Source organism: Camelus bactrianus, chromosome 6 (genome assembly GCF_048773025.1).
Source record: "Camelus bactrianus isolate YW-2024 breed Bactrian camel chromosome 6, ASM4877302v1, whole genome shotgun sequence".
Lineage (NCBI taxonomy): Eukaryota > Metazoa > Chordata > Mammalia > Artiodactyla > Camelidae > Camelus > Camelus bactrianus.
The window spans coordinates 23,372,187-23,391,764 of record NC_133544.1 but is presented as its reverse complement, the minus strand read 5'-3'; the positions used below and the strand labels follow the sequence as shown (position 1 = coordinate 23,391,764).

The 19,578-nt window shown below is 49.2% G+C and overlaps 1 protein-coding gene and 1 long non-coding RNA gene across 7 annotated transcripts in view; one reads left to right on the top strand and one right to left on the bottom strand.

The window, feature by feature from the left end:
• Positions 1–19,578, bottom strand: part of LOC105063392 (uncharacterized) — a 203,475-nt gene that overhangs the window by 5,842 nt on the left and 178,055 nt on the right. The gene's annotated exons all lie outside the window — the stretch shown is intronic.
• ESRRB (estrogen related receptor beta) overlaps positions 1–19,578 on the top strand; it is a 156,355-nt gene that overhangs the window by 131,777 nt on the left and 5,000 nt on the right. For all 6 annotated transcript variants that reach the window (XM_074365205.1, XM_045511350.2, XM_045511348.2 and 3 more), the window contains 3 exons: positions 7,035–7,145; positions 7,642–7,803; positions 15,132–15,401. In XM_074365205.1, coding sequence (XP_074221306.1) covers positions 7,035–7,145; positions 7,642–7,803; positions 15,132–15,401 — 543 coding nt within the window. The remainder of the gene's footprint in view (positions 1–7,034; positions 7,146–7,641; positions 7,804–15,131; positions 15,402–19,578) is intronic.

Sequence of the window (19,578 nt, the reverse complement as noted above, 5' to 3'; positions counted from 1 at the left end):
TTTTAAAATCTTTTAACAGCTTTATTGAGGTAAAATTCACCCATTTTAAAGTGTACGATTCAATGGTTTTAGGTGTATTGCATTATTTGTTTTTTTAAATTGTGGCAAAATATATACAACAAAATTCACCTTTTAAAAACCATTTGTAAGTGTCCAATTCAAAGGTATTAAGCACATCCACAGTGTTTTGAAACCATTACCACTTATCCAACACTTTTTCATCATCCCAAGCTGAAACTGTATTCATTATACCCCCCTTTCCTCCCCTCCCCCAGCTCCTGGTAACCTCCAATTTACTTTCTGTCTATTCTAGCTATTTTTAATAAGTGAAATCATACAACATTTCTCCTTTTGTGTCTGGGTTATTTCACTTAGCATAATGTTTTCAAGGTTCATTCGTGTCATAGCATGTATCAGAACTTTATTCTTTTTAATGACTGAATAATATTCTATTGTATGTATAAGCCTACATTGTATGTTAGTGGATAGTTGGGTTGCTTCCACCTTTTGGCTATTGCGAATAATGCTGCTGTGAACATTGGCATATCAGTATCTGTTCCAGGTCCTGATATCGAATCTTTTGAGTATAGACCTAGGAATGGAATTGCTAGGTCACATGATAATTCTGTTTAGCTTTTTGATGAATTGCCAAGCTACTTTCCACAACAGGTGGACCATTTTACACTTCCACAAGTAGTTAAAAATTTAATTAACCTTTATTTTGAGATAATTGTAGATTCATATGCAGTTGAAAGAAATAATATAGAGAGATCTTATGTACATTTAACCCAGTTTCTCCCAATGGTAACATCTTGCTGAACTGTAAATGCAATGTCACAGCAGAATATTTACCTTAATAAAGTCATGATACTGAACAGTTTGAAGGTGAAGTGGGGTTTGTTTTGTTTTGCTTTGCTTTTATTGACGTATAGTTGGTTTACAATGTTGTGTTCATTTCTAGTGTACAGCATAGTGATTCTGTTATACATGCATGCATATTCCTTTTCATATTCGTTTTCATTATAGGCTATTACAAGATACTGGATACAGTTCCCTGTGCTATACAGTAGGACCTTGCTGTTTCTCCATTTTCTATATAGTAGTTACTATCTGCAAATCCTGAACTCACACTACGTGCCATCTACAATATTTTAGATACTTTACAGATACTAATTCATTTAATCTTCACAATAATTGAGATATGTATTATTATATATATTATCCCATTGTACAGGTGCAGAAGTTGAGGCAAAGAGGGGTGAAGAAACATGCTCAAGGTCACTCAGATAGGAAGGGATAAGTCAAGCCTGACCTTGAGGCTAGTGTTTCTTTCTTCTGCTTTAGAGGCACAGACCTCTCTGGGCCTCCGCACTGTTGCTACTTTTAAAACAGTCACCAGGCCAGGTAGCAAGCCACAGCTGGGGAGGCCCTGAGTGTCTGCATCCAGACTTGATAATGGAGCATCTCTGCATCGACTTGCTTACTCCCTCTGTTCACACTGTCCTCCCCTTCTTCCTTGCGAGGGTGACCAAGCACAGCCCACCTCCCCACTGTCTTGATCAGGGCCAGAGAGGTACAGATGTCCCCTAGTAGGGCCACCAAATAGGATTTTATGAAGGAACTATTTACAGAGGATGAGTGGGGTTGAGGGAACCAGCCAGAGGGGGTGACACACCCCAGGACTGGTAAAAGGAGAGAGCTTTTAATAATCTCAGTCTGGAGAGACCAGGGATGAGCTGTTCCAGGAAGCCAGGGAGAACTGGGGCTGTACTTGAGGTCAAAGTCATGCTTCTGCTCAGCAGGAAGTGGGGAAGAGGGGCTGGAGTTAGGAATAAATACCCCCGTCCCTGCTTTCTGACCTTCTGTGGTGGTGTCTCCAGTGCCTCTGGCTGGAAGATAAGAGATCCCAGGTGAGGGGGCAGGGCAGACAAGAGCTGTGTGTGGAACTGGAAGAGCCAACTGAGAACAGCCAGCCTGGCCACCAGCACAGAAGGCTGCTGGTAAGGAAGCTGACTCCAGTGGCCTCAGGGCAGGATCCTCCTACCAGCAAGGAAGGAGGCTATTCTCAGCTGAGGCCGCACAGATCGCAGCAGGGTGCTCTGAGGCACATTGAGACAGAATTCTAGGTGAATGGTCCCCGATGGTTGTGCAATGTGCCCCTGGCATTGGGTCTCTCTGCTGCCTTTCTTCTACCACAGAGACTCTGAGCTCTTTGAGAGACATAGGATGACATAGGAGACAGAGTGGTGGACAGCCTGGGATCTGGAATCAGAATGCATCCCTTCCTACGTAGCTTTGACAAGTTACTCTACCTCTCTTAGCCTCACTTTCCCCATCTGTAAAATAGGATAATAATAGAAGCTCCCTCAGAGGGTTGTTGCAATCCTGAGGTGAAGTAATATACCTACACTGCTTAGAGCGGGGGCAGCACCAGGTAACAACTGGTCAGTAGAGGTGAACTTCTGCTTATACGTGTGTCTATTGGATTTAAGGGGATTACTATATTGACCAAGAAGGGGGACAGGTCCTTATCTGGTCCTGGGCTCAGCTAAAGGACTCAGTCTCCACAGGTACATGCATTCTTTTTAGTAGTCACGACACGTTAATGAATACTTAAATGCTGAGGGATTAAACAGTGTTGAACAGCAGTGAACACAAAGGATAAGTATTTATTATAGTATTTGGAGATCTGGTACAATTTACATGAGAGTATTATTGATGCTTTCTTAAATTCAGAAACTATCGATAAGGTGATACAATCTGATCATCCTGGACAGTAATTGTAAGTTAATTAGTATTTTAATATGCTCCCTGAGCCTAGTTTTTAGATATTTCGCTAATATAAGGACATAAACAACAAGGCAACACTCATTTCAGGTTCAAGTCCCCTCCTTTATTTTTTTCCATTTGCTGTCTGTAAGACTTCAGCATCCTAATTTGAGAAGTAATTGCCCATTGTATCAGCGAAGATTGCTTTCTGCTGCAAGTTACAGAGAACTTGACTGCTAGTGGCTTAAGCATTGATAAATGAGATTGATTTCTTTGCCGAACAAGGAGTCCAGAGATGGGCGAATGCTAGCACTACGTGGGCAAACCAGCCACAGTGGCAAGGACCTGGGCTCTTCCTTTCTTCTCTGGTGTTCTTTGGTGTCCTCACATGATTACCTTATGGTTGCAAGGTGGTTGCCACAGTTGTGGGCTTTACCCTCCAAGTCAGGGCAGGAGAAAGGCAAAAAGCTGTAACAACCATGTCAGTCTCTTTTATCAGAAAAGCAAAACCATTCCCAGAAGCCCCCCACTGTGGACATACCTTTATATCCCATTGGCCAGAACCAGGTCATATGACCAACCTTGGTTACCTGAGAAACTGAGAAAGTGGGGAACGGGATTGCTAGGACTGGCTAGGGCTCACTATCTCTCTGAACAAAATCTAGGTTCTGTGAGCATGGAAGAGGGGGAATGGAATAAGAATTAGGTAGACAGCTAATCATGTCTGCCAGACCCAACTGTTAGAATTTTGTGATCCTCTTCTAAAGGATTCATGATACATCACTGCAGCTCTCAAGATGAAAATCCAGTCCATACCATTACCTTTTGGGGAAGGGCTGCTGTTTGTTTACTAAAATTGTGAGCAGCATATTCAAGAAAACATAAAAACATATTGGTAAAGAAGTTAAGCAAAGTACAGAGGAATTCAGACCTCTGTCCACTGTCTCTGCCCTTGAGGGGCTGACTTTTCTCAGTGCAGAGAAGATCACATCAAATAAAGACAAATGCATAGACAATGAGGAGGTGACTGGCCTAAAAACAAATGTAGACAATAAAGGATGCTTGGCTGTGGAAGGAGGGTGTCCAGGGGTTTTCAAGTCCATAAGGGGGTGTCCTGTGGAAGAGGGGATAGTCTTGCTGGATGGGGTGGAGGGTAGGATGTGATCTGGAAACAGAATTTAGCTCAATACAAGGAGAAACTTTCATGACAAATGGGCTCAGTGAATTTCTGGAGGCTGGAAGGACAAATGGAAGCTGGGGAAAGGACCAAATCCCCAGATTCTTCTGTTTGCTAAATCCAAAAGGCTTCATTTAACTGGGCACATCATTTTACTCAGACACTTGATTACTGACCATGGACTGGGTGCTGAGCTTAGGCTGCAAAGATAAGTGTTAAGTCCTTGCCTGGGAGTTTCCCACAGTCCCCCAGGGAGATGGGCGTACAGTGTATTATGAAGAGTCGTTTAGACCAGAGTTGCTGTAATAGAGAATGAGCAAAAGGGAACCCAAGAAGGGTGCGGCCAGCTCTGCCAGGGGTTGTCTGGAGGGGCTTCCCAGTAGAGATAATACTTGAACTGGGCCTTCAAGTGTGCATGCAGGATGTGAACTGCCTTTGGGAGTACTGCAAGCTGTTCGCTTAGGTGGGGGGGCCATCTGCCCCCAGCCTGGGGGTCCCAGGTCTATGCCCCAGGACCCTTCTACCCTATAAATGATGATTGGCAAACCCTGACCATGGGACAGTGCGCAGGGGAAGGGAGAGCTCAGAAAACAGGGCAGACCTGGGCCCCGTCCTCCAAGAGCCCATTGAGTCAGAGGTGGCACGTGAAGTGTCAGGTGGATGTGGAGGCACAGAACCACGGGAGAGATGGCTTCACCTGGCTCCTGAAACCACTTTCCCATTTACCGATCATTTTCCCACTATTATGCCATTTGTCAGGAAAGCCGTGTGCAGGAGCGGAGTGGGTATTACCACTGCCTCCTCCCCTGCGTCTGATGATGAGATCAAGGCCACGTAATCCCTAAGGGGCAGAGATGGGCCTGCGACCTTGCTGGCTGGGTCCTGTGGGCTGGAGTGTCTGGGGCTTGTGCATTGAGTAGGACTCAGAGAAGCAGACAGGACATGAGGAGAGCAAACATATCTCATACCAGGTATCAATTTGTGCATAATCAAACCCAAAAGGCTATTTTCTTTTAACAGAATAACCTGTTAATTGATACATTTATTGGTTGGAGCTATTGACCATTGTGCTGTAAAGATCTAGCGGAGAAAATTTAGGGAGTTTACACCTGCTGTGCCCCAGGAGGTCATACCCCGGAACAGCAAAAAGCGCAGATACTAGCTCATTTATTGGGCAATTACTAAATCTCTCCGAACCTCAGTTTTTCTTGTTTGTAAAATGGGAATAGCACCTGCTTTCTAGCTGTAGATTAAACAGGCAACACATCCAGAAAGTCCTCCACAAGTTAGGTTGTTCTCATTATCAATGTGACTTACCAGTGGTGTACACAGTGCTGGGGAAGAGTGATGGTCATGATGACAGCTCCCATTTTCTAAGCACCCAAGTGGTGCATTGGATATTGTGACAGACCCTAGAGTGGGATGGTGAGCAGACCTGGTCTAAGGGCACTTAGTCAGTAGGGAAAGCCCAGTGTGTTACTGGGGCCCAGGAAGACGCACCCATCCTGGATAGGGGTTGGAAGGATGGGGGTGCATTCATTCCTGTGTGTATCAAGACTTACCTGAACACCCACAAAGGGCCGGGCCCTGTATAAGAAGAGAATATTCCACATGGAGTCAGCGACAGAGGTGGCATCTGCCCACCTCCTTGCCCTGCTGAAGGCACTACAGCTGCCTCCCCAATAAGATGACCCCCACAGGGGAATTGCCTTGAAATAGGAAGCAGGGATGGGATGCTGGGCAGACTGTCTCCCTGAAAAGGAAGTTTGCTACAGCCGTGTTCCGCATCAGGTGCAGAAGTGCCGGGTTGTGGAGTACAAAGGATGCTGCTGCTGAAATGCTGAGCAGTGACCGTCCCCCCAGGGCAGCCTGGCTTGGTGTGCTTACAGCGTCCTCCTTGCCCTCTGTGCACCCCCATGGGCTAGGAGGATGGAAGGAGGGTCAGACTTCAGGAGGAAGTGCCAGGGAAAGACGGAGCCTAAAGACCAGCTGTCTGGGTCTCTGTGCATATGATGCTGCTGACCTTTGGGGAAGGGAGGAGGGTTGAATGTTGCTGGTCACCTCCGAGGCTGAGGCCACAGAGCTTGCTCCCTCTGGGGACTCTGGTTCTGACTTCTGTGTTCTAGCCAAGGTCCATTTCACAGTAAGGAAAGGAGAGCCGCTCTGCTTCCTGTGTTAGTTCTCACTTGGAGCTAAGTCGATGGGTCTCACCCAGTTTTTCAGGTCAGGCCACATAGGTTGGTGGCCACACATAGGCTTGTGTACCCTGGGCTGAGGAGCCCGCTGGAGGCCCTTTCCGCCCTGCCTGCGAGGCAAATGGTACCAACGTGTCTGTCTAGACAGCAGGAGCTGGGGCGGGGCAGGTTTCTTGAGGGCTGTATAAGACCCAGTGACAATAACAGGTCTCCCTAGGATAGGGCCTCACTCCTGGAAATGGGTGTCAGTGTGGAGTGGCCACAACCACTTTGGCACCTGCTGTTGAGATATTTCTAGGCATGGATTTCCCAGGTGTGGCCAGAACCCCCTGCGTCTCCATCCCACGAGGGCTTTGGTAGAAGACAGACTCTATCTAGTACTGAAATCTAGAATCTCTGAGGGTGGGATCCAGAAATTGCCATTTGTAACAAATGCCTACCTAGATGCTTCTTATGTGAAAAGTTTGAAAATCTTTGCTTTAGCTCTGTGGAGGTGCTGCCCATGGCTAACTCAGTCCTGCCTGCATTCACAGCAGGTCTGCAATAATGTGTCTTCTTTCCCCAACACTTGGAAGAGTGCTTTTGTTGTGCTTTGCCTTTGGAAACTGAAAGACTTAACAGCTGAAGGTTGCCAGGGATGGATTTCTGGAGGATGCTGAATCCAGAGAGTCAGGATCAGGCCTCAGGGCAACCAGGATGAGCCATTACTATGAAGACAATTATTTTAGGATTGTCCAACCACCTGGCCTGAGGCTGGCCCTGGGGCAGCTATAAAAGGCCATCTGGGCTAGTCCCAAAAGATTTAGCCATTGTTGAAATTCCAAAGTCAGTGTTAACACCCCTGGTGATGTCCGCGAATAACCCCGAGACCTTCCCCCTTTCCTCCCCAACAGGTGTGCGCCTTGACCGAGTGCGTGGAGGCCGCCAGAAATACAAGCGACGGCTGGACTCAGAGAGCAGCCCGTACCTGAGCTTGCAGATTTCTCCTCCTGCTAAAAAGCCCTGTGAGTGCAGGGCGGTCCACACTGCTTTTGCTAGCATCTGTCCCTGGAACATCTGGCATCCCTTTAGGGGAAATGCCGTCTTTGCAAGATAGGTTAGGGGGCACTGGGAGGGTCACGGAGAGCAGCACCAGCATCTGGCATTGGTGTTAGGTACTTCAGGCTTCATTCAGAAGGCCTTTCCTTCGGGGTTTATAGAACATGGCTCCCAGTGAAGCATGGTTCTAAGAAGGCATGGGCCCAGCATCCAGAACATGCCCCCTCACCTCCCACCCAAAGCAGATGCCACTTAAAAGAATTCACTGGGCAACTTACCTTGGAGGATATTTCTCAACAGCCAGCAACTTAATGGCATCAGAAAGGAAGGGGAGAGTCTAGCCATGTTTGACCTTCCTGGGGCTCCTTGGAGCCTGACTTTCCTTCCTGAACCATCCCAGACTCCACCTTGGCCCCTTTCCTCTTTTTCCCGGCATTTACATTCTCCCTTTGGTCATTGCAGTGACTAAAATTGTCTCCTACCTGCTGGTGGCTGAGCCGGACAAACTCTACGCCATGCCTCCCCCCGGCATGCCAGAGGGTGACATCAAGGCTCTGACCACTCTCTGTGACCTGGCGGACAGGGAGCTCGTGGTCATCATTGGCTGGGCCAAGCACATCCCAGGTGAGTCCTGTAAGACCCGGGGAAGAGTGTAGTCAGAGACTGGAAGCCACTTTCCCCACGTCTCTGGTCCTGATGCATGGGAGCCCGGGACCCAGGAGCCCAGTGGAACCTTGGCAATTCTGTTTTAATCTGGGCTCTGTCCCTGTGGGATTGGAAGTGAGCAGGTGTTTGGAACATCCAGTAATATTCCTGAGCCGCTGGGGGCTCTTCAGAACTGGTTATCATTCAAGTGGGGCTACGATTGTTTCTACACTATGTAATAATCAAAGCAAGTTCTTTGGATTCTTAAAGGCCAAAGAGTAGGGTTTTCACATAGACCTTATTGGAAATTTGCTGGAAAACAACACAGAAGAGGGATTGACTCTCTTGCTTCTTATTAGAGGACAGTAACATGGAGTGGTTAAGAATATGGGCTGGGGAATGAGATTGGGATTCAAGTTCTGGGTCTGCAACTTGCTAGCTGTGCAACCCTGGGTGGGTCACCTAACCTCTCTGGGCTTTGATGTGGGGATAAAATGCGAGCATATGTGTGATGCTTCTGGCACCTGCTGACATCAGTTGCATGCTTGCTACTGCCACTTGCCTGGTCTTAAGGGAAGTTTGTCTTTTAGTTTGGATTCTGTGATTTTAAGATCATTTCTGGCATAAAAAGTACGTGTAATGCACATGTTTCGAGTGATATGGACTCCTCTTCATTGCATGCGGCCCCAAGCCCCTCTTGGAGCTTTTTTCATTCTGGATATAGGGAGGGGGCTGATGTTTAATTTGGTTTTTAGATGCCGATACCCACATATTCATTACACCATGGTTGGGGAGCTTTCTAAAGTCTGTGCAGTTAATTCCTTGACAGTTCTAACAGCTTGGCTCAGAGCATGGTGGAGACATCCTGCTCTCCCCTGGCAATGACCCGCTGTGGACTCGGATTCTTCCTAGCTATGTGTCGAGCGACAGTTTATCTTCCTGTCCGTAGATGCTTTTTGTGTTGGCTGCCGGCTGTGAAGGATGAATACAGCATGCCTGGTTATGTAGCAAAGGTGTCCTAGACTTGAGATGCCAAAGCTCGCAGTTGACTGGGGCAAGTCAGAAAGTCCTTATATAAGATGTTCTGTGCACAGCTAACTTACAGGAAGGAGCCTTCCTGCAGACGATGGCTCAGAGTGGGTGTTAGTGTCACTCAGCTGGCGGAAGCCTAGGATTTCTTCCACAGGGACTCCCTGACTCGGGGTGCGCTCCCTGGGGATCTGGGCTGGAGCGCCCTTACTAAGGAGCTCAGCTTCTTGGGATTACACACTCAGTAGTTTTTCAATCTGCCCTGTGCTGATTCAGCACCGGTGTGGGGTCAGGCCACTGCTTAAGACACCTCAGCCTGGATTGCTCTACTAACCCAGGGCCAAATAGGGCACAGCTCCGCCTGCACAAACCCCTTCCCACCACACACTCCTCTTCCGGGTTCAGCAGATACTGGATCATAGCAATGGCTCAGGAGTGGCTCCTGGTGGGGCCCCTGGGTCACTGCCTTCTACCCACCGCCCACCCCACCCATGGTACCTCCCAAGGGGTGGAGTCCAACCAGGAGGCACTGCCTCCCCTGCATCCATCTTCCTTCCCACCTAACGGCTCCACCTCCTGTCTGTGCCCAACCAAGAGGGCAGTGGGCAGAGCAGAATGGTTGCTGAGGGTACAGACTTGGGATTCAGGCAGACCTGCGCTCTCATCCCAGCACTATCTTTACTGGCTTTGTGCAAGATACTGCATTTTTCTGTGCTTCAGGGCCCAAACCTGTGAAATGAGACTCGTAATAGAGCCTCCGTCACTGGGTTGCTGGGAGGATATGGTGCACTCAGCCCAGCCTCCACACACAGTGGGCGCTGGATAAATGGCAGAGACCGTGACCGTGGTCGCAGTCATTGCTAATAGTATTAAAAGCCTCCTTTCACATCATCATTTCTCCTTGTCCAAAGCTGAATTCTTTTTGATTAAAAAATAAAATAAACATAGGGGCTCATTTGTCTGTCTCTTGCTAATTTGCCTATTTTGCATAAATTTGCATGCTGAATTATTTGGGCCTGACCTTCTAGTGTTTAAGGTAAAATTAATTAACAAGGTCTCCTGCCACTGCATGTAAACCTCATATTAAGGGTGATGACATAATCAAGTGCCTGATATAGTTAAACTAATCGACTTAATCCCATCTCAGATTAGACGGAAAACTCATCTGAAGACCTGCTCACTAGCTCTTAGAAAGAGAAAGAATGAGCAAGAGGGCAGGTTGAGTAGAGATGAGAGCCAGGGTCCCACCCTGGGACTTGTGTCAGCTCCTGTCCATCTTGGTTTCTGGACAGACAGAAGGACTGGCTTCTTAAAACGGCTCAGATTAGAGCTCTGGAGTGGAGCCCAAGCCACTGCCCTGAATTAGGCAGAGGAAACTGCATCTCATGCCTCAGTACCATCCAGCCTCTAGTCCAGAGCCTGGCACACAGACAGTGCATCATACTTGCTTTTGCATACACTTATTGAGAATTAATTGTATGTAAGGAGGAGTTGTGGCTGATCCAAAGGATTCAATGAATTTTTACCCTAATGGTCTCATTTGGGAATAAGATAAATAATTTTTTTAAAAAGTTTTTCGTGGAAAATCTCAAACAAAAGTAAGCCAAATAGTGTAGTGAACCGCCATTACCCAGCTCAACAGTTACACCCACCACAGCCAGTCTTCTTTCCTCTCTACCCACCCATTTCCCACCTCCTGTTTCTCACACGTGAAAAGGCAGATGCTTAGAATGCAGCAGGAAGAAGCACAGGATGGAGTGCAGAGGCGGGAGGGACGCCATGGTCTTCGGGGGAGAGAGTAGAGCATACGTTAGGCTTCAGGATAGATGGGCAGGGACCTTGGAGGAAAAGTCCAGAAGGGCATTAGGTGCTGTACAGTGAGCGACCAGCTTAGCTGGACGGAAGGATCATTTGATCACGAACTCGATCCCAGCTCTCCCATCCCTTTCCTCCATATTTTTGAACACAGGACACTTTTGCAAGGGCTGATTGTGATTCTCTCAGAATAGCAGCCATTCTTTGTTGGAGTCAGTCTGAAGTTGGCCACCCCAACACAGGCTTGAGTTTCCCAAGTATTGGGTTGCCCAGGTATAAGCCCAAGTCTTTATAGAGTGTCCACCTCTCATTCCCCGTGAGCAGGAGATTAGAACAAGACGCAACAACCTTTCACAGGCAGTGAGCATCACTTGATGAATTGCAGCCTCCAGATGTTATTAGCCGTTATCCTCCACCCCCGGCAGCCCCGAGGGTACCCCAGCCAGGACCGCCTCCTCCTGCCCGCCCTTGGTGCGTCACCTCTGGCCTGCACGGCCCAGGCTGACTTGTGCACGGCCTCTGCAGGGGACCCCCCCCCAGAGGTCTCCTCACCGGGGGGTCCCTCAGTGGCCCTGCTTCCAGGTAGCCAGCGTCTGGCTCACGCTGGGGAGAGAATGCCAGTGGCCAATGAAATATGGGCTGCCGAGTGACAGCAGCTGTGTCTGGAGTGGCCTCAGATCCTATAATTACATCTCCCTTTATTACCTCTGCTAATGGCCCTCCAGGTCGACAGAAACGATAATAAATTAACAGATTATGAACTCCACTTGCCACAAATTATGTGCCCTTTTTTTTTTTTTTTTAATTCTAGGAGCTCATGCCATCAAATCGCTGGGGGATGGGGGCTTAGGAAGAGCCTGACTGTTATTAGATCAGTGGGTACAGATAAAGTAACTTTCCAGGGGCAGCAGAGCTCAAGGTGGGAGAGGTAGGAAGAGAGGGCCGTGAGCATCCAGCTGGGGCACTCCCAGGGTCACGGGCCACGTGCAGCCTCTCCCAGCAGCCCCTCTGTCCCAGAATTGCTGATCACTTGATGGAGGCAGAGACCCAGCCCAGCCCAGAAATGCAGAAGTGAAGCGTGCACTGCTGAAGGCTAGGGAGGAGTGCTTCAGCCCCTTTGTTTGGGTTTAATGAAAGAAAGAATTTGTGCTTCTGGTAAAGATGTGGCTGAGGGGTGGAAGTTGTGCATTCCAAATCCTCTCTCTTTCTTAAGCATCATTCTGGAAAAGTCCTGTATGGGTATATCCAGTGTGTGTGTATGTGTGTGTGTGTGTGTGTGTGTGTGTTTTCTCCTTACCCACCATGGCTCATACCATAACAGTGCTTTACGCACCACTTTTTTCCTTTGGTTATATAAAGTAGTAGCATTTACCAGTAAGCTAAGCCGTGTTCTGAGTGTTCCACACGTTAGCTCATTTAATCCAAAAAACTCCATGAGCTAAGTACTATTATTATTCTCATTTTACAGATGAGGAAACTGAGGCACAGAAACCATGCCCAGGGTCACAGCCAGTGGCCAGCAGAGGTAGGAATCCAACAGACAGGCTGGCTCTGGCATCTGTGCCCTTAACAGTTACGTCCGCCTTGGGCTCTTGGGTATCTTTCCACATCCACACAAATAGTTCTTCCTCATTCTTTCTAGTGGCTTCTGATACGCCATTCATCTGCTAAGAAGTACATTTATATAATAAGTGCATGTATCACATTGGTTACACTTAGGTTGTCTCCTGTTTTGGGTCATTACAAGCGGATCTAACAAACACCCTTTTCACATTTATCTCTGTGTTGTTTCTAGGAGAAATTCTTAGAGAGGAGTCAGGGGCAAAGTCTCCTCAGACCAGCCTAGCAGAGGGGTGTGCACACAGGTCTCAGCTGCATCCTCAATGGTGGCCCCACATCTCCAAGGCGAGCCTCCCTCCACCCGCCACCCGCCCTGCAGGCCTGTCTCTGACTCAGACACAATAAGCAAAGGCAGCTAAATCTGGACTCCGGTCTAAATGACTGAGAGGGTCTAACCGAGTTCTTTTGGCACATTGTCTCATCACCTAGGAGTCGGCCCAGTGGCATCTGTCCATTTTGTCCTGTGTGCCCAGAATGTTCATGGGGCACCTTCTTTGCACCAGGCCCCGTGCTTGGTTAGGGCCCCACCTCACCCTTCAGAGCTCAGCCCCAAAGTCTCCTTTTCTGCAAGGTCCCCCGAACTGACTTTCTCTTTGGGCCACGTTCTGCCGTTGTGAGTTCTCAGAGCCCTCCATCTCCCTGTAGCTCTTCGGACAGCTGTAACCTCGTGGGGACGTGTGGTCACCTGGGGTGTGTCTTTCCCTCTTGACTGAGCTCTCGAAGGCAGCGACCAGTTCTGGTTTGAGCCAGTCATTCTGTCCCCAATGCCTAGCACAGGGCCTGGCACTTAGTAGATCCTCAGTAAGTATCTGGAATGAACGAAGGGGCCCGGAGCGTGCTGTTCTCACTCTTCTAGTAATTAGCTTCCCACGAGGCTTTTCTCTTTCGTTTCCAGAAACCTCACTCCTACACCACCTCCCCCTCTGCCACCTTCCAATTCAATTGTCTATTAATTTTGCCCCGTTCACCTCCTACACCTTCCCTCCCAGTCTGTCTGCCTTCAGACCCCCGCCCCCAGTGCAGCCCCACACGTCCCTCCGCACACACACCCTCCTGTGCTGGCTGATTGGTATCTGTTAATTAATGTCGCCCAAGGCCTCTCCCGCTCAGAGGCCCGATAAGGGAAATTGGATGTCCATTTCTATCTATCTTTCATTACCTCCCGGCTCTCCCCACTGCCACAGGCAGCCACACACCCTCTCCCACGCTGATCTGGACGACAACACATGTGCACCCGACCCCTCTGTGCCTTGGCCTCTCCCCCGAGAAGGTGCATCAATCCAGGCTTGCCCCATGTCGTCGGTATCATTGCGCCAGCTCTGTGGGCGATCAGATGCGGGGATGCCAGCAGCCAGGTGGTGATCCCAGGTGCAGGTTGTACAGATCGGCCTGCTAATCAAGATGGTCAGACCAAAAGGTGTTCGCTGGGTAAGGGGACCTGCCGCACAAAGGGTGCATCCCCTGGACACCCCGTAAAGTTGAACACTGGTTGCATTGGTTGGAAATGGGGAGGGACAGTGGCTTTTAGAGACAGAGGACAGCAGATGAGGGTGGGATAGATCCCATGGAAACCCAGAGCCTTGGGCCAGACCAGAGGCTTGGGACCACCCCAGGCCTCCAGTCGGTGGGGGAGAAGAAAGTCATGTCAATAGCATGCTAACAACAACAATGGCAGTAATAGTAACGACTCCAGCCATCACCACCTTCCTAGTTCAGGTTTGCTGAGTGTGTGTGGGGGGGAGGTACTAAGTGCTTCCCATGCGCCATCTTACCACACCCGCATCAGAACACCACGTCCAAGCCGGGTTAGGTTCTAGGTCAGCAAGTGAAGTAAATAGTCCTACATCAGCGAAATTACCCCTGGAGATTCCTTAATTTCAGCTATCTGTGACGGGCACACAGTGCAAACGGCTTGGTGGATAACTTTCCTTTTTGGTTCATCTGGCCTAGTCAGTGTTGAAACCATCATGGAGCTTCTGGTTGAACATAATGCCTTGTGTTTAGTGACCAAGATATTTGAAAATCAACTTTCTTCTTCCCTCCTTGCCTTCCTCCCTCCCTGCTTCCCTACCTGCTCCCTTCCTTTCTTTTTTTCCCTTTTCTCTTAAATCAATATTGTAATGAGTTTACCTGAGTGCATATATAATACAGTTCCAGTATATTATTCTCATTTTGCAGAAGACTGTCATCTCATCATTAATAATAATAAGAGCTCAGTAAATGTCCTGCATGTTTTATAGTCACTGTCTCATTTATACGTCACTGCTCTCTCTGAAGCAGGCACTACTATTATACCCATTTCATAGATGAGGAAGCTGAGGTTTGGGGAAGGAACACAGCTCTTAACAAGGTCAGGCTGTGGTCACTGGAGGTCACTGGCCGGGAGCATCTGACTCCTCCTTCCTGGTTGAGCGCCCGGGTCTCGGCACAGCTGAGACTCTGCACTGAGGATCAGATGTCACTTTAAAACACCAAAGCTGCCCCTGGTTCGAGCATATAGGGAGACCAGGAAACTCCTCAGAGTGGACAGGACCCTGTACTGCCACCTCCTGATTCTGCTATGAATTCAGTAACTCCAAAAACTACACATGCGTTTAATGAATCAAAGAGCTTCTCCAGACATTTATAAAATAAATGGGACTAACGGTAGTACTGATAGTAACAACTGTCAGCATTGACCGAGTTCTTCTTACGTAAGTCTTTTCTACAAATTCTGTGTCTGACTCACTCACCACGGGAAGGACAATGAGTCCAGAGGGAAAGAGGGCGGGGCAGGATCTGGAGGTGCCCGGGGACCCCTGATCTGCCCCCGACCGCGGCTGCCCACATGCCCCCTCCCACAGGCTTCTCCAGCCTCTCTCTGGGGGACCAGATGAGCCTATTGCAGAGCGCCTGGATGGAGATCCTCATCCTGGGCATCGTGTTCCGCTCGCTGCCCTACGACGACAAGCTGGTGTATGCCGAGGACTACATCATGGACGAGGAGCACTCCCGCCTGGCGGGGCTGCTGGAGCTCTACCGGGCCATCCTACAGCTGGTGCGCAGGTACAAGAAGCTCAAGGTGGAGAAGGAGGAGTTTGTGACGCTCAAGGCCCTGGCCCTGGCCAACTCAGGTAAGGGCGGGAGTGTGGCCTGCAGGGGGCACTTCCGGGCTGGGGAGGGGGTGGGAGGCACAGCTCCCGGGGTGGGAGGCACAGCTCCTGGCTTGTGAGTAGGGCTGCTGTAGAGATAGGGATGGTGTGAAGACACTGAGATTCTTTTTGTCATTGAAGATTGTGCAAGGGATGGGGGGGTGCAGAATCGAAAAGATGGTGGTGAAGCCTGGCACTGGCTGAGTATTCCTCAAGCCTTACAGACCAGATGAACACAAGGGTTAACAGCACAGATTCGAGAGCCAGGTTGCTGAGAGTCAAATCCTGCTTCTACCACTTGGACCAATCTGTGCCTCACTTCACTCTGCCTCAGTCTCTCCATCAGTAAAATGGGGACCATAAACCATCTCTACCCAACAAGACTATGAAGGGATTTATCTATATATCACTATGCTTACAACATGCCTGGCACATGATAAGTACTCAACCAAGTTAAATCAATTAGCCACGAACTGATTTCATCTTACAGTCAACTCTATGAGCAAAGTTATTATTTTAACCCCATTTTACAGATGTGGAAACTGAGGCTTACAAATTTCCCAGGGTCACACAGTTAAAGAGGGTCAGCCCTAGGACTCGAACCAAGGTCCTCTAATTCCAGAATCAACTCCAAGCCTATACCCACTCCATTAATCTCCCACTCAAATTGCTCAGGCCCAAGAGAGAAACCTTTCCTGGTATTAAAAAGGAGGCCTCACTGCATTTCTTTAGCCCCAACCAACTTCTGGCTGGACTATTTGGAGAGAGGGGCTGGTGTTGGTAACGCAGGTGAATGAGCCCGAATGTAACCTGTATCCACACTTAGAGGGTGTCCACCCTCTGCAGGTACAGGCCAGGAGCTGGGGCAGGGGTCAAGGTTGCAGAAGAAGGAGAAAGGCGGGGTCCCTTTGCAAGAGAGAGTGTCAAGCATGCATACACATAATTCCACTGCCAGGCGGCATGCAGTCATTAATTGCTCAAGTCTGAGTCAAGTTCAGCTTGGACCCAAGTTAAAATTCTAGCTCTGGCACTTAGTAGCAGTGTGACCTTGGGCCAGTTGGCAATCTTCCTTAGCTCTGTCCTGTGTGTAAAGTGGGTATATCCCTGTTCCTCTTCCAAGCACTTTTGTTTTAAATGATCAACTGAATATAAAGAAAGCACTTAGCCTGGTGCCTGGCCTAGAGGAAGTGTTCAATAAATGTGATCAATATTATGAATATTAGAGGAAACAAGTGTTACCAGCATATGGAAGAGGAAGAGCTGGTTCCTGGTGGAGACAGGACAAACAGGGTAACCAGCCAGTTTGCTTGCTGCTGTCACACTTTTACTGGAGGTTCCATGTGCCAGGAAACCTCAGGCCCTGGAAAACCGGGACAGTTGGTCCCCTAACAAATGGCCTTGTAGAGAATGCAGGGGATGCTGCTGATGCCCTGCGGATGCTGATGCCCAAGTCAGACCCCCTTTACTGGGTTAGTGCTCCTGTGCCCCAGCTGCGGAATCTTGCTGCTAATAGCTCACAGCTGCCCCCGCCCCCTTCACAAGAGACCTACCTTCACCTGCCTTGCCTGGAGGATTAGTTCCCGCCCCACCTTGGCACCTCCAGCCGATGGGGGACCCACACAGGGGAACAAAGGGTTGGACCCCTGGCATGGGATCCAGCCCAAGCTGAGGCTACCTGCTTACTTTGGTTGCTCCCACCCTCGCCCTACCCTGCCTCTCCACCTTCCTGTCTCCTGAATCTCCACATGTCCCATGCACCCAAAGCCCTGTCTAGGGGTCTGTCTCCAGAGAACCTGACCTAATACACAGAGGGAAGCTTTTTTTTTTTTTTTTTTTTAGTTCAAATCTCTTTTATCAAAAAACTAATGCAAATTAAGAATTAAAATTTTTACATGCTTCTATAGAGACCATTCACACATACCTTAGGATTCTAAAATTGTACTGTATTCTTTGTTGGAGAATGCTAACACTGTTGGACTTTTGGGTTTTTTTTTTTTTTTAGTAGAGATTCAGATGGACAAAATAATTGACAGATAGGGCATAGAGTTCCACATACCATCCTACCCGTGTCCCCAGCCCCTGACCACAATTTCCCCTATTATTAACATCTTGCATTGGTATGGTAATTTGTTGCAATTCATGAGCCAATGTTGATATATTATTATTAACAAAAGCCCACGGTTGCCCTCAGAGTTTACTCTGTGTTTGTACCATTCTGTCGGTTGTGACAAACACAATGACAGATCTCCATCATCACACGCCATGAGGATGTGTTTCACACCCTCCCCGCGCTCTCCTATTCAGAGGGAAGCAGGGTAACCCCTCTGCAGTGCTTGCAGAGGGGCTGGGAATTTGGATGGGCAGAGGAGGAGAGGGAACCAGTGGAAGCAGAGGACAGGGGGTGAGCACAGCGAGGCGCAGCAAGGCTGGCCAGGCCCTGGAGGACACATCCTTGATTTTGGACTCTCCTGACCACTTCTCACGAGACCTAGAGCTCACACTTGCCCATGCCAGGAGAGGAGAGTGAAGAGGTGGGAGGCCACTCATCTGTCGCCTCCACCCACCCGTAGGCGCCAAGCTGCAGGGGCTTTCAGAGGACTCTTTAGCTCGGCCAGCTGTTCTTGCCCTGATCTCAACACACAGAGGCAGGCACACGTATGTGTGCACGCGCACACAGGCACACGGACACATACAAAGTGCCTGAGGACCGACAGAGCCCATCAGGAGCGGCAGCGAGCGTCAAGCTCTGCCTGAGTATACACTTTGTCGTGCAAGACAGATCCCCGGAACCTGGACTTCTTGCCCCGGTGGCATTTACCAGGCCGTCCTGCAGCTCTGCGGGTACAAGAGCTCCAAGTGGAGAAGGAGGAGTTGGTAATGCGTAAGGCCTCGGCTGCATGGTGGAGCAATCAGATTCAGGCAGGAAATGGAGAAAGAACAGGCCTGTTTGAAGGTTAGGCTGTTGGGGTCAGACCAGGCTCCAGGACTGTGATGAGATTATGGTCTCATGGAGTCAGTAGAGGGAGCCATGAAAGGTTGTGGGGGTGAGACCTGTCCCCAGCAGCAGGGTAGGAAATCCACCCAGGCAGACAGCGCGTTAGCTGGAGGAGAGACAGGGCCCAGGAGATGACTGGAGTGGTCTTGGTGGCAGCCCCAAGAGCCACCGTGGGTGCCACTGCTGAGGTGGTGTGGATGGGAGCACGTCAGAAGCTGTGGCCCCAAACCACAGCCCCTCGGGAGCCTGCTGTCCGTCTCTCACCCCACCTCCCAGCCTCTCCAAGGCTCCTTGACAGCAGAAAAAATTCATAGCCATTGATTTTGTAATTAACAGTTTATCAATGCCATCAATACAGACTCGCTGATGGATTGCAAAGAAATTAATCTTGCAATGTTATTTTATTTCATTTTTGGTTGAAGGCAGCTGCCAATTTTGGCCTCCTTGGGGAGGGTCGGGGGATGGGGAGAGGAAGCTGGGGGGAGGCAGGGAGTCTGGACGGCCAGGGGCATCTCAGGGGCACGCTCTGGAAATAGCCAAGAGTGTAGGAATGGAGCCGTGCTTCATCCCCACCAGCAAAGGAGGAGTCCTCACTCACCACCTTGGTAACAAGGGGCAGAAAAATGTGGAGGAGTCTTGGGTATGGGGCCAGCCCTGCAAGGCATTTGCCCTCAGTCTGAGCCCTCCTGGCAATAATAGTAGCATTTATTAGATGCCTACTAAGTGCCTGATGACTATTTCATTTAATCCTCACCATCACCCAATGAGGTGTGCACTCTTATTTGCTCTGTTTCATAGCTGAGGAAACCGTTTCAGAGAGCTTAAGTAACTTGGCCAAAGTCACACAGCATCTAAGACTCCAGAGCCTCATCCACCTCATTCTATTGCTATTCTCTCAAGAGAAAAAGACAGGACTCTTGGAGTCATGGGCTGAGTGTGGATCCAGAAGTTCAGAGGAAGTCAGTGGGGTCAGCCACTTGGTGCCACTGCCCTTGGCAGTCTGGTATCTAAACCAACCCAGCTTGCAAAGGAATTGCCCTGCTCTTTTGAGGAATTCAGGAAACTCGCTCAGCCTTCCTCAGTGACCCACCCAGAGCTTCCAGTTCACTTGATTCACGTGCACCCTTCCCCTCCCACCTTTAAGAGGCATTGGATGCTGCAGTT